This window comes from Macrosteles quadrilineatus, unplaced genomic scaffold, assembly GCF_028750875.1.
Source record: "Macrosteles quadrilineatus isolate MER2022 unplaced genomic scaffold, UCM_ALF_1.0 Scaffold_4__1_contigs__length_99947679, whole genome shotgun sequence".
NCBI lineage: Eukaryota > Metazoa > Arthropoda > Insecta > Hemiptera > Cicadellidae > Macrosteles > Macrosteles quadrilineatus.
Genome location: NW_026542597.1, coordinates 13,141,838 through 13,157,965, shown reverse-complemented (window position 1 = coordinate 13,157,965; position 16,128 = coordinate 13,141,838). Strand labels below are relative to the sequence as shown.

At 35.9% G+C, this 16,128-nt stretch overlaps 1 protein-coding gene across 2 annotated transcripts in view; it reads right to left on the bottom strand.

Annotated features, from left to right (window-relative positions):
• The window catches only part of LOC128991332 (diacylglycerol kinase eta-like), a 154,313-nt gene that overhangs the window by 34,720 nt on the left and 103,465 nt on the right, over positions 1-16,128 (bottom strand). The window contains exons 1-4 of one of the 2 annotated variants that reach the window (XM_054414136.1): positions 8,738-8,995; positions 5,908-5,984; positions 4,865-4,970; positions 4,420-4,556 (exon numbers count right to left, since the gene is read on the bottom strand). In XM_054414136.1, coding sequence (XP_054270111.1) covers positions 4,420-4,556; positions 4,865-4,970; positions 5,908-5,984; positions 8,738-8,768 — 351 coding nt within the window. In that variant the 5' untranslated portion in view covers positions 8,769-8,995. Of the gene's footprint in view, positions 1-4,419; positions 4,557-4,864; positions 4,971-5,907; positions 5,985-8,737; positions 8,996-16,128 lie in introns of those variants that run through there. The other variant, XM_054414137.1, reaches the window with a different exon arrangement.

Sequence of the window (16,128 nt, the reverse complement as noted above, 5' to 3'; positions counted from 1 at the left end):
GCCGCTTAGTTCGCGTATGGGTTAAACCGGCCCTGACTCAGAGTGAAAACAAAGATAGTACGGTACCCTAATTATACTAATAAGCTAAAATGTTATCATCTATTCAAGGTTAAATCAGCTTGTTAGGCTTAAAACTTGCAAACGCAAACTAACAAAATAACAACTTAAATAGCATGATATCTGTTCCATAAGGTTGAGCATTTAGGCAATATTATAACAGATTATACGAGACGTAGGAATTGGCTAACTCTGGAACTCGCTAACTCGGTCGTGTGTCGGAACTGGCTAACTCTGGAACTGGCTAACCGTCCCAGTCAGGAATTGGCTAACTCCGGAACCCGCTAACTCGATTTTGTCCCGCGGCGGAATTCGCTAACTCTGGAAGTCGCTAACCCGGCCGCGCCCACTGCACGGAGCGTTGCCAACCTTGCACGACGAAATAGTCGTAATCTGCCGTAGTTCAAAACGTCAGTGTCAATAAAGATAATTGTTTCGGTATTGGTTTCTATTATCAAATCCATTAGGGGGAATATAATAGCTACGTAGCTCAAAGCAATTAAAAGGCAATTATAACATCATTAAGAAGTTATTTATTATGTTGGTTCATGAAAACTTTGCAAACGCTAATTGAATGGCATTGGCTCTATATGATGACAACCCAAGTTTGGAGGTTAAAACAAAATTTAGCGTGGTGCTAGTCACAGCAGCCATATACACTTGGACTTGGACATGGAGGTACATTAAATAAATAAAATAGATAATCTGGCGGCATGGTTAAAAAATGTAAGATACACCATTTTTGAACACTATGATATTAAATTTTTTATATGATACCAGGAACAGAGTGAGCATAAATTAATGAAGGACGAGTGTTGTGAATGAAGTACTGAACAGTATTTATTTGTGCAACTAGTGAGCAATTGCACTTTGCACTCGAGCTGCACATTTTATTTTTCCTACAGTTACCATAAAAAAAATAAATTGGTAAATAAACGTGACATATTTTTACACAGAAGTGAACTTTTAATATTACATTTAATTATACAACAGCTGACCAGCTGATTTACAGCCAGTGCTGTCAATGTCGCTGGAATAAGCATCCACCGCCAATGCGCAGTCAGTATATTTTAAATATATGTTTATTTATTTGTAAATAGTAGTTTTGTAAGGACTTTGACGCTATATATCCGGCCCAGGCTGGTCAACGATGAAGAGGAGGTATTCTGCAGGTCAGGTAATGTACTTCGCGCGCATACGACCTTGTCTGTATGTTACGCGCTCACTATTTCGTGTCTTCACGTTGCAAATCTGGAGTGAGTGAGACAATGATAACATTGTCTCACTGATGAGCGAATTGGTCACTTTGCTTTCTCAAATCAGTGAGGGAACATATAGCCTACATTGATAGGTAACTGTAGGAAAACGTAATAGCTTCGTTGTTGGAAACAATCAGCTGTCTCTTTATCTATAACCACCACTCATACAAATTGTAACAAACAGGAACATCTGGGTCAATTTTTAGAATCACAACAATTCTTTAAAATACTGAAATACACAATTCATACTGAATAAACCAAAAACACGTAAGACATAAGATCAATTTCTTTCCTTTATAACTTTAGAATACATAAGTCATTGGAAAACGTCTAATTCTTCTAGTACATTATGAAATATACGTTAAAAAAATTTATAGAGAACAACCCGTTCAAATAGCCTACGGGACGGGTTAGCTTTCTGCAGGCTGAGTAAGCAAAAAGACTGCAATCCTGTCCTTGGAATCAGGCTACAACCATCTGGACAAGAACACAAAGTCACTCCCTCTCAGGAATTCTAAAAAGAAAGTCGAGGAACTTCTCAAGGCACGGCCTCTCTATTCCAGAATATTTTATAGAGGAAAGTGATAAATGGATCTCATGACCTACTGCCATGTTAACTTGTTTACATTATAAAGTATTATAAAACTTGAAACTTTTTGACGAAATCTATCCAGTCATTGGTCAGCGATGGATGTTTGGTATAAGAGGTATATGATAATAGGAATTTACTAATATTTAATGCACTCCATATACATTACCACTTTATTGATTACTCTTCATCTAAAATTCATTGGCTATATTAGGGAAATTGAAGATGCTGAAAAGTTTCAATCTAAGCTTAAAGAATATATAACAACTAGGTCTTAACTCAGAAGAATTTTTAAATCAAAATAGGCCAAAACTTTGACGATCGGCACCCATGCTACTAAATGCGAAGCCTACAAAAAAAATTTTTTAAGTATATTTATTAACACTTAATAAAATACATTTCTGTAGTGACGTTTAGACCTAACACACTTAAAGTAGATCGGCAGTTTAATCCTCAAAATTCTAGGCATAGCAGGTCTACGGCAATTACCGGAGCATTATTTTAATATATGATACAACATATAAAAGTAGAATTATAATTTATCCAACTGTAAGGTTTGAAATATCAACAAATCAACCCTAAGAAGTAGATGAAGAAAAGAGGAAAATTTATGCAGGCCTAAATGTGAAAATTATTCAAGAAACTAATATAATCTAAATTGTATATCAGTAATTAGCATAATGATTGGTGAAAGAGCAGGGACTATATTACAATATTTTTTACGAATTGAAAAAATATATTCTTCCATCAAAATTAAAAAATGAAATAGTCATAAAAGTGTTAAACGGATCATGTAAAATCATTTAAAAACATTTATGTGGAAAACAATAAATCTACGCTACGTATTATTTATATCATAAATTTAAGTGTATTGATACTGTGTCTATAATAGGCAAAGTTTATTATAATAAACTCAGTATTAATATCAGTAAATAATATTTTTACAGTTGCTAATTGTTGGTTGACTTGAACAGGAGACACTATTATAGGCCTAATACTGCTTCAATTTATGGTAAATGAATTATGTTATATTTTTCCAGCAACATAAATAATGTAACAACATTTAAATTCCTTTGTTAGACTAAAGTAAAGACGAAATATTGTCATAAACTGTTCCACGTTTCAGGTTTAAATTATTAATATTAATGTTACTAAGTATATCATCTACCTATACAAATACCAAGCCTATTTTATTTTTGATTAACATTACGACTCGAAACTATTTGGGTAATCATACAGTATAACCACGAATACTAGAAAAATATGTGATAACAAAAACCATAACCCGCATGACAGACATAAAATAGACCTTTAAAGAGCCATATTATAGCCTATCAAGGAAAATCATTCACGGCTACAAACCCGGTCTACCAAATACGAACTTGATAATTTTATTTGCAGCATTTCATATATTTAATGCAATTTATTTGAAAAGGAGCAAATTACGGCCTATGAAAATAAATATTTCATCAACAAAATAACCGAACGAACTATCTTTTTACAAACGAATAAACAACAATTAAAATAAGAATATAATAACGCATTTTCCACGCTAATAATAATCATAACAATAATAATAAACATAGCCTACTTCTCAATATACGTAACATCAACCACATTGCTCTTACTGCGAATTATTCATTGGATACGATATTATGGTACCGATACGATCGTAGGTACTACACTTTCGGCAACACTGGCCAACAATCTTCGTGCTTTGCTCCTATTGGCCGGCGCGCGACGCTTCTGATTGGAAGTTAGCGAGTTCCTCCGAGGGACCGAGTTAGCGAATTCTGTCCTAGTACGGAAGTCACTAACCCGGCTCTGGAGCGGGTTAGCGGGTTCCGGAGTTAGCCAATTCCGAAACCGAACAAGTTAGCGAGTTCCTCTCATCGACCAAATTTTAAGATAGGGCATTTAAACATGGGGTTAGCGAGTTCCAGAGTTAGCCAATTCCGCGGACCCGATTATACTTAGCCTATCAGCTTTTGGAAATTTGACTTAACAATTTGAATAAGTGAATATGTAGATTTTTTAATGGTCTTTAAGCCTCAGATGCAAGGCTCGTAGTTTGGACATGACGCACAATAGGTCCGAGGGATATTTGAGATATTTCCTCTTCCCCCCCCCTTCATTGCCGGGAATTTTTCCCATACCGCCCTTAAACACACCTAAAACCTCTTGCGCTCCTGGGCTGAGGCTCATTTACTGAAGCGACCTTGTCAGTAAATGGACGAGCCTATCTTGATTATTAACATTTACCAAACATGTAATTGTGTTGACAGAATCAATAATTTCCTTTAATAATAAATAGTCATACTGAAATTTCCAAAAAAACAAAAAACACTCTTAATAGAGTCCAAAACAAGATACTTTTTTCAAAGACAAAACACCTCAAAGAAGTTTACCAATATACTGGTACAAGAGACGATTCAAAAATATTAATACAACCTGGGTGAGGCAGACATTAAAACAAATTGAACAATAAATTATTTAATTCTATGTAATCCTTACCCCATCTTTGTCTTCTATGATGTCTTTTCCGATGCTTGCCAATGTGGTCCATTTGCAGTTGCTGATGGCTTTTGTAGAGCATCGTTTGTGTACTTTGCATTTGCAGACTACGCAGCTGTACCCATGTGATGTGACTCCTATCAGAACCAATAAAACGTTAACGTGAAAACTAGGGAAAATTAAGAGAAGACATTTAATTAGGTATCTAGGGTAGAGTGATAAGTCAATAAGTCATTTAATTAAGCTAGCGTAACAACCCTGAATGATATTTACTAATAAACCTAAGCTAGACATTCAACACTGGTCCTTTTTGTTAATGTCTTTGTAGGGTAAGGATCCAAAACAGGCTTCAGAAAATCTAGGCCTACTGCATAGTGCGTTGGAAGCATTGCTGACATTAGTTATCAAAAGATATATGTAGGTAGTTGTATGGTTTGCTACCTACCAGAAAGCGCTTCTCGGCAGACGTTGCAGTACGTGGGGCGAGCATGGGAGGTGGCCACCCAGCTGTGTTTGCCCGACAACAGGTCATGGGCATCCGACGCAATTTGCTGAAACATCCAAGAAACTCATTACTGCTATGAGAAGGGTTGTGCTTATCCATCTAACAGACTTAAAACCTTCCATATTTTTACAGTAGCCTATACCATAGATAAAACATACTCCCTTAGTAGATTTCTCATCCTTATGGAACAGCTGAAGACAATTTTATTGTTAGTTCTGTACGGTTTATGTAGAGGTCGTGTTTTGTTTACAATTTGTTTCCCGTTATTACAGCCATTTAAAACTTCGTTTAACCAAATAATACGATCTAATCATAAACAATAACTTGTCCCCTAGTTATATAACCAAACAGTAAAGCACAAATCAAGAAATTAACCCTAAAATAATAGAAGCAAAGTTTCGTCGACACTAGCGCCCATGTGTCACTTACATGAACTAGACACGAAAAACTTGCTTCAAAATGTACAATGGGATGAGAAGTCAACTTGTGTTGGTTAGTCTATGCCTATACTGAACTAAAAATAAATGTCCAAGTATGTCAATTACTAGCAAAGGAATAATACCATAGATAAAACATACTCCCTTAGTGTTGCTTAGTCTATGATAATACCTCCTTCGCTATTTTCAAATCATTCTTTACAAATTTCATTTTTGGGGAGTGTAGTTTACTCATTATATGAATGCCTAGCTGGAATTATATTTCTAAATTTAAAATGTACAGATTACCATCATAAATATGTACGGTACATACTTTGTAGTTTAACATAATATAAGACTACCGGTAAGTGATATGAATGACGTTTTGATGTCAATTAGACTAGGAAACTAATCAATCAATCAAACTAGGGCTCTTTTTTTAAAAACTGAATTAAAGTGTATTAATATAGGATGAATATAAAAAATGTAAACAGATACTATGCATGGCTTGTATAAAGTTGGATTGGCAACAGCTGGTATTTTACTCATAAACATAACCTAACTTACTTGGTAATACTCCCTGGTGGCCGCCGCACTTTTGAGGGCAGCGAGATAATCCTCCATGGACTGGGCCAACTGTTTGTCTAAAAAATAAATACACAATTAAAACTTATGTTAATGAAATAAACTGCTTGTCATTAGTATCATCCAGACGGGCCAGGTATGTTTTCTTTGTTGGCAGAACAATTCATATCACGCAAGAATGTTTATTTATTTTTTATTTATTTATTTAACATCATCACATTACATCAATTCTCTTGACAGGTGATTTGTCATTAAGTCTAATAAAATCATACATTGAAAAATCTACATTATAAAAATCTACGTTATAAAATACAAAACAAATAAAGCAATCAATACAAACCTATGGGAGAAGTAATACCTTTCAAATTGTAATCACATCTCCAAGATATTCTTCTAGTGAGTAAAATGCCCTCTCCAAAAGGAAACTTTTTAAAGATGATTTAAATTTAGAAACTGAGGCAATGTTTTTTTATCCCAGCAGGTAGTTTATTGTAAACTTTTGGCCCTATATACTGAGGAGATAAATGAAATATTTTAAGCCTATGTTGAATTGGTTTTATAATATTTTTGAATCTTTTTGAATCCATGAATGTATCGAAATAACTTTTAACCATTAATGTCAATTTGTATATATAAGAGCTAAAAAAGGTCAACATTTTAAACTGAACTAGTGAACCTGTGCGGCTCAATGCGCCGCAAAATAACATATGAATTTAGAAAACAAATTCATCGTATCATATATTGACTCGACGTCGAAAATTAACAATAATAATGAAGCCTTGGAAGGGAAGCTGTCCAGCCATTTTCTAGCTGTATGTGTATTATATTTAGTAAATTAATAAGTGTTCAAGTTCAAGTATGTTATAGGCAGCGAGCAAGGTTATAGTGTAGTTATGTTTTAAAGATTTTATAACACATTTAACAAAACATTTTATCATATCAAACCAATAGGCCTATGTAGCATATTTTGAGGGTCATAAAAATGCTGCTTGAAGAAAACACAATTTTAAAAATAAACACTAAAAAAATATTTTTATCACAAAAGCACTTCCATGAATACTACGATTTTAGCCTTAAAGTTACCTTCAGGAAGATTACCTTGGTCAGAGTTTTCCGTAACGAATATGCTTATCCTATTAATAGGTGTAGCCTACTTAAAACAACATATAATATAGTTGCTCATGATTGAAATTGGTCTGGGTAAGAACAGCGCTGCAAATGCCAAAGGTAACAGAAATTAGCATCTTTCCATTTTAAAAGGTAAGTTTGTTTCAGACGGGTAAATTTTTATCCTCGAAATTAAAATATGTCCCCACTCACTTGTTCCAGTTAAGACTTTACATTCTATTAAGTTGTTAACCATTCTGATCACAAAGCCTTGTGCCATTAATAAGGCCCTTTTTGATGTATTAATATCCCTCATCAATAAAACCACTGCCCCCTTTTATTAGTCTAATCTGTGTCTTGGCAATCCACTGGGTGTCTGCGCCTTCGTCTGTTTCAAGGACCCACTCTTCTTCCCCTTGGTAAACTGACAATTAATCTCCTGACTTGTCAAGTTCATGTAGTAATTCATTAATACTGTTAGTTTATAAAGGCTAGTTATCCTGGCTTTAAAATTGGCTACTTCTAAACCCTCCCAACACAATCCCTGTGGCCTCTTGATTGGTAACAATGTGTTTTACCTTACCCTCAATGAGTTAAATTTTACGATCTTTGAGGGTTTTGTGAGTGATGGTTTTGTTGTGTTAATATGGAAAGGGTAATGTGAGGGTTGAAGTGTGGTTATCCATAAACTACTGGTATTTAACTTGGTAAGTTATATAACATAGCCAAAAAATACTAATCGGTAGGCTACATAAATGATTGGTATCTACATCACCATTTATGCTTATACTGCATATAAGTTAATCCTACGTTGCTTGGTTTTGCATTATCTCTCTCGACCAATAAGCCTACTTTAAATCTGGTACACACATCAAGCATAAAGGAAACTACGTTTTTTTTTTTAACTAAAAACAATATTATAATGTAGCATTGATTAGACTAAGTTTCTTCAATCAACTCCCCTCCCAGCTGCCAAAAAGACCCTGGACAGCAGAAAGTTTAAAAACATCACAGGAAATTTCTTTTGTAAAACCCCTTACTGTTCAATAGGCTAAAAGAATTCCTGGAAGGCAGTTTGGATGGGCTCAGTATTAGTAAGTTAATATTATATCAACCGCCATAAGTACCCAAAGTACCTACCTTTTCTTCAAACATTCTAAAATTTGTGAGTTTTTTAAAATGTGCGGGAAATAAAATTAGTTTGTATTGACGCTGACACAGCCTATTCCTGTCATACGATGGGTCAATGGCCAAGAAGATGGTAATAAGCTTAATGATGATAATAATAAGTTTAGGCTAGGCCTAGGGTAATAATTATTATCTTGCTCAGGCCCACCCAAAAAAATCTGTAACCTTAACATTCACCTATACAGCTATCAAGTGCAACGAGTTAAAAGTAAGCGAACTATAGTTATATAGTACAGTAACAGTAGCCTATTTAGTCAGTGATATCATTCCATCCTAACCTAACGTCCGCTCTTAAAATCTGAGCGCAAATATCAAAAAGAACCTAGACCTGTTAAATAACAAAGTCAGATTTTCACTGATAAACTAAATTATGGTGACAGTGTGGATCTTGTTAGCATGCAATTGAAGATCAATAACCATAAACAAAAAAGCTAGAGTGCTAGTCTATTTGAATTAATTACTGTATTTGTAATTGATAGTCTATGGTTACGCCCAGTTTATTGAGCATTAATCATACCTGGATAAGGCCTCTTTTTCTGCTGTTTCATTGTAAATATCGTTGATAGATTTGTAGCACTTATTTATATTATAATCGAGTTTCTAAATAAATGTTTTCGGGAGAGATGTTCAGTAGGCATTGCTTATCTGGGTCATGATGACAGTATACTTTTTTGTTTGGAAGAACCCGTAATAATTTTCTACCATCTATTAGGATAGCAAAGGAAACACTAATTATGCACATATGACAGTAAGCTATAACGTTTATTTAACACTAATCTTTTAAAATGAGCTAAAACTACTGGAACACAAATTATCGACACACTCCCGCATGTCATGTTTGTTTTGGTACTGAAACTGAAGAAGAAGAAACATGCGCACTAGCAGACGACGACACACCTCCAATCACTGGGCAGTGAATAGTCTGCCGTCTGCTAGGATAGTCGTGTGGTAGAGTGCAGACAATCAAAGCAGCTTTTGATCTCGTAAATTATTGAATTGTTGTCACATACTACATGCAATGATTATATTGTTAACCTAAATTAAATGGTTAGTTAGAAATGCATACCACTACATATTCTATTGTGTTTTGTCAATTAAATAACAACGCATTCTATTCCCATGATCTCTAGAGAATCTATTCCGCTGTGGTAGTACATATTATCATAGATAAAACATACTCCCTTAGTATTATTTAGTTTTAATTGTGTTGTAATAAAAATTAAAAATAATTCTTATGCAGTTTATTTGTATAACTATTCAATAAATTATATATAACTATGAGAAATACCTGAATTTGAGCGTGTGTTCAGTTGAATTTAAACAAGTATATTACTGTGAATTTAATAGATCGAAACATTAGAATAAATTAATGTACTAACATGCTGCATCTACTGATGCTGCTTATGATATATTTTAATTTTGTTTGGAGAACAAACTCAAGTAACCTAAAAACAGTTTTAATTCTATGTGGTAAAGTTTAATCCCGGATGTCTGTGAGGTACGTCCTATTGCATAGTTAACTTGTTTGCCTTTGTCTGGTGGTATGCGGGCGCGGGATTCTGTTCCTTTGAACCCCAAGACATTGCTTTGGTTTGTACCTTGCATTTGCATAGCTACTTAGTTTAGAATAGATTAAACAACACTTTGTGCTGTATACTCATTTTTAATTGTTAGGTGATACAGTTTTAGTGTGCGTATTTTATCATTTTATAATTTGTTACGAGTTTTGTTGAAGATGCATTTGATCGAAGTAGTTATCGAGCAATATTGATTTTTCCAATGAAATAAATTATATTATCACGCAAAACGTTACTTAATGGATTAATTTGAAAAAGAAGTATCAAATTACTGCCTGGCCAAATTAGAGTTCAGTTGTCGCTGACACACTTAACGAGTTTTCATTCGAACACATTTGGATTTCAGTTTAATTGCCAATTGACTAAAAAGAGTTTCAGTGAGCCAAATGTTAACTGGTAAATTCACTTTAAACTTTCGCAATCAGTTAGGTGACGTTTATGGATTGATCTAAGTACTAGCTTCCTAATGGGAAAATGAATTCAATTTTCGAATGGGATAACTTTTGACATGTGATGAATTACTAACAAAGCCGCATCATGCATTAGAACTTTTCACATCGTTTTACCTCTGGTGGTAAAGCTGTTGTAACATGATTCCAATAGAAGTTTGTATGCCTTACTGTTGTTGAGATTACCAAATACAGGGAGAATCTACAAGAAAAATAATTAATTCGTAGTTTTTTTTTGTTTGTAAAAAATGGGCATTGCAAAGAAAATCAAAGTTAACCATGGGCATGGACAAACATTCATTTTTTGAATGACACATTCGCCTCTGGAATGGTACCAGAACTTAAAGATACTCTTAAAAATTAACGTTTAAATATTATATTCTTAATAACACAAAAACCCGTAAAATCTAAACTGTGAACTCTGCAAGAAAACAGCCTTTTCAGCGGCACGTACCAACTTAGATTTTTTTATTTTTGTTGGGGAACGGTCCAAACCCAGAACTTGTTGTTACTATGTAATCATCAGGTAAACTGTTTGATCAATATCAACAAAGTGGCTTTGCTTTGCTTGTTATTTTGTAGGCCTTTTTGGCTAAACATTGAAGGTCAACATCAGACCCCTCTGTGGCTATGTTAGTTTTTTCATTTACTTTGTTAACTGGTATTAAATTTAGACAATTAAAAGCCAAATGTCAGGTTTGCAATTAGAGAAACAATTCACGAAGATAAATTTGGTAAACGAATAGGGGGACTTAATATGCACAGGGTGATACTTTTACATTTCATTTTGCTGTCGAATAACTGACCGGATTGAGCAGTCGAGCAGTTTGTTTTAATAGGGTACAGATAAATGCAGGTTAACCGTTTCAAATGTGTTACAGAGTGTAATCTTAATCTTGTTCTTTAGGCGAGAACAACCAAGAATGACAAAGAGATATTTACAAGACTTGGAGACCGGAGATTGTGCCAATTTGGCACCGAAAATCTTGCCACGTCGTCACGTCGTGCGTCTTACATCACTAATGTCACGAATCCAAATCAGATCTTGGTAAAGATTTCTATTTTTAAATTAATTAAATATGTTAAATAACTTCTCAATTTGAATGGAAGTTTTATTGTGTTTAGGCAATTTAAGAAAGTACGTCTAATAACACAAAATCCGTATTATATTTCACTACAATACAGTAATCGTCTTAGCCATTGGCAGTAGCCCATAGCTTATTACTAGACTTCCCATGTAATGTAAAATTTGAAGCCACGAAAATATGTTAAGTTCAGGACCATCTCAACATAGGGTACTACCATTGTTTAAGTGTTACAATAAAAGGCGTCAATAAGTTTCAAAGTTTGTGTTTTATTCATTAAGTTCCTTAGTTTCAATATACTGTTTAATTCCTACCGGCTACCTAGTGTAATGAAGACATTTTAGAAGGGTTGGAAGATTTTTAGACGTGGTAAATTTAATTTCTCAAACTCTTAAGTGCATAAGTTAATTTGTAATGCAATACTAAATGTCTAATAATTTTTGCCAATATATAATAATTTGTTAATATATATAATATATCTGTATTGGCCTTTTTGAACTTTTAAATTTAGTATTGCATTACAATAAATTGTCAATATCTGCAAAATTAATTAATTTGTTTTACTAAATTGTACAGGAAATGCTTTTTTAGGGCGAAGGCAATAATAAACAAACAAATACGCCTATTATTTTCTAAAAATAAATTTTCGAATATTGGAACTGTTGACAAGACAACAAGGAATTCTACAGCCACCGGCGTGCGCTGAGGCGGAAAATTTCTTTGACCTAGAAACTGGCGTTTTAATTACGAGAAAGAAATAAGTTTCCTTGAAATAAAAAATAATAATCACAAATTTTGCAACTCCCAATCCATCCTTAAACACACATTACCTTTAACTTATGATAACACCTACACTTTACATATTTTACTCTACGGATAAATGAATCTGAACATGCTAAATGTTGAAATAGGGTTATACAACTAATTGAGATAGGGACGTGTGCGTATTTTAGCCGAAATATGAGTGAAGGCTGAGTGTAGAATATCGATCTCTATAGAGATCGATGGTGTAGAATGGTGTGAGATGATCTTAGTAGTTTTTAATGACTAAGATCAGCTGTTTAATTGGCATGGACAATTTATTTAAAGCCCAATGATCAAGGAGAGCTAGGTCCAGTTTCGAACCATCATAAAAAGCTACTGACTTCAGGATTGATCCGGCAACATTATTATTGCTAGGCAAGCACTATATACTCAGCTACTAAGCCAGTGAATGGTCACCCCCCAGTGAATGGTCACCCCCCATTGAATGGCCACCCCCCAGTGAATAGTCACCCCCCCATTGAATGGCCACCCCCAGTAAATGGTCACCCCCCCCCCAGTGAATAGTCACCCCCAGTGAATGGCCACCCCCAGTGAATAGTCCCCTCATTGAATGGCCACCCCCAGTGAATGGTCACCCCCAGTGAATAGTCCCCCCAGTGAATGGTCACCCCCAGTGAATAGTCCCCTCATTGAATGGCCACCCCCAGTGAATGGTCACCCCCCCAGTGAATAGTCACCCCCAGTGAATGACCACCCCCCCAGTGAATAGTCACCCCCAGTGAATGGTCACCCCCCCAGTGAATAGTCACCCCCAGTGAATGGCCACCCCCAGTGAATAGTCCCCTCATTGAATGGCCACCCCCAGTGAATAGTCACCCCCCCAGTGAATAGTCCCCCCAGTGAATGGTCACCCCCCCAGTGAATAGTCACCCCCAGTGAATGGCCACCCCCAGTGAATAGTCCCCTCATTGAATGGCCACCCCCAGTGAATGGTCACCCCCCCCAGTGAATAGTCACCCCCAGTGAATGGCCACCCCCAGTGAATAGTCCCCTCATTGAATGGCCACCCCCAGTGAATGGTCACCCCCAGTGAATAGTCACCCCCAGTGAATGGTCACCCCCAGTGAATAGTCCCCCCAGTGAATGGCCACCCCCAGTGGATGGTCACCCACCAGTGAATGGTCACCCCCAGTGAATGGCCATCGCCCAGTGAATGGTCACCCCCCATTGAATGGCCACCCCCAGTGAATGGTCACCCCCCAGTGAATAGTAACCCCAGTGAATGGCCACCCCCAGTGAATGATAGTTTTGAATGGACAGCACATTAAGCTTTTTGTTTTACTTAGTCTGTCACAAACTTGCTGTTATTATACTGCCACGAGTTTTATGACCGCCCAAAGACACCTAAACCGCCACCATCGTTGGAGGGGATTATAAAGGGTCAGTTTTGCCATTGAATATATAGAGTTTTAAAACACCTAAATCTCCACTCGGGTTCCACCAGGTGTTTTGAAAATATTTATCCCTCTAGTTAAAAACGTCTGAAAGAGGATTATGGTTTCACTGTAAAATGAAATGAAGAGTCGACTTTTACTATTCAAGTTAACGTTATAGTTACGTTGCTTTCACGTGTAAAATAGTGTAAAGATCAGGTCACTGGCTTGCAGGTGTTTGCCAAATCAATATGTTAATGTTAACGCCTGCCTGACATCTATTAAACCTAGCGAGCCGGGAAATGTCAATATCATATTAGATTAATACAGGATCAATACCCAAAATTTTCACAAACATACACTTAAGAAGTGATAACTATTGAAAAACTGTTATTTCACACCTCATTGATAAAATGTATCCATGGGAGGACAAGACTTTGATATCGAGACGCAAATATAACTATGACACATTAAACACTTCTTTTGTAATGCTAATGTATTCGAATCTTGAAGTGTAATCTATCTATCTTCTATACTATTATAAAAAAGAGGTGGTTGCTGTATGTGTGTATGTGTGTATGGGAAAAGTAAACTCGAAAAATACTGGTCGGATTGGGCTGAAATTTGGCATGATGATAGCTCACATTCCCGATTAACATATAGGCATATTCTTATTTCAAAAATCCTTTCGGGCTCCGCCCCAGTGGCTCTGGAGTTTCCCATGTTAACCTTATGAGAAATGGAATTATTGAATCTTAACAGCTGTTTCAATTAAACAAGTTGGTTCTGTTCTATGATGTTCAATAGCATTAAAGTTACAAGGATTACCAACAGGGTGCAGCCCTATTATTTCTTTTACATTTATGACAACAGCTAATGTGCAACCAAAAGGTGAGTGAGCGTAGCGAACGAACTTCAACCTGGAGGCGAGTTAGCGTAGCGAACGAGCTAACCTGAAGGCAAGTGAGCGCAGCGAACGAGCTCCAACCTAAAGGTGAGTGAGCGTAGCGAACGAGCTCCAACCTAAAGGTGAGTGAGCGTAGCGAACAAACTTCAACCAGGACGTGATTGAGCCATGCGAACGAGATAATCTTGAAAATTAAGAAGTTTAACGGGGCAAAGCCCGCGGGTTACAGCTAGTTTTGTATAAATCTTACGCGTATTTAATGCCACGCCCACTTGAAGGATTGGGTATAAAAGTGAGACGGGTGTTAATTGATATAAATGTTCATGGTTTATTCATGGTGATGCAAGTAGATTAGATCCACGCAGCGCAGAGTGATTGCTATATACTGTTGGAACGCGGTTGGTGCAGCGATTGGACAATCGAGTGCACGGGTTCGACTACCGAAAATCACCGGTGGATTTTAGCGTAATAATTTATGAACTTGAAAAAAATAAAAAAGCTACATACAAAAGATCTTACGGAAGTTCAAGTAAACCCATGTAAATTTATCAATAGTGCGATGATTTGATGACAGGTGTAGTTACAATGTATTCTTGACTTGTATTCAAGTCCAGAGATATACGGGTGATTGTGGACTAGGAGCATTGCGGACACATCATTAACACGGAAATTGCGGACACTAGGGATTGCTGCCACCTGACAAGGGTCTACAAAATATTTCACCGGAACATTGCGGACATATGTATCTACGACGGGAAAAAGGGGACGGGGGACGGGAGGCCACAGATATTTTTAAGTTTGAAATTAATACTCTGTCATATAACTCAACTCCAGATGTTTAAGTGGCCCTTGCACATGATAGATATGGATGCCTATGTATGCGTTGATAGTATAAATGAAACAATAGAAGTGTAGGGCCTATGCAGGGTCGAAAAATATACTCTGCACTTTTTACAGACATTCCCACAAATATTAAAGACAATGAAGTAAATATCTAAACTAAAACCATTTGCTCAATGCATACACTGCAGAAAAACATGTAGCCTAACGAATACAAAAATAATATTGTAATAAGGTATAAACTTTAAAAATACACCATACAACCGAATTTGAATAATTAATGATATCCTTATAATAAATATCTCAAACGTACATTGTATATACAAATAAATATCATGAATTGTGTATCTTTTAATAAGAAGTTGAGCCGGAGGAAAATGAAAGAACACGGAACAAAAATGAGAGGGAGAAAACCAACAATGGCAACAATAGAACTAATCTGGCGTGTCCTTTGATCTATTGTTCCATTTTCCTATTGGCCTATTGTTCCATTGTTGTGCTAAGGTGTAAACAATGAAGCATACAATGAACAGCACCTGATTATATGCCGTATCGACTGGAATGCTTTGTTTGGTAAACAATCTAATAAACCTCTATGAGACAAACGTGGCGAAGCTAAAAAAGGAAATTTTAAAAATACCCCCGTCACAGCAAACCTGCAGAAGTGAATTCCATTTGCCTGATTTTGCTATCACTTAAATCTATTTAATAGCATTAGGTTTAACGAGTACCTAGGTTTGCTGTTACAGGGGGGGGGGGTAATAAAGTGTGTTTTTAGTAAAATGTGAATAGCTTAGTATAAAATAAAGAAATTGGTCAGGTTTAATCAACAAATATCCGGAAATTACCAAA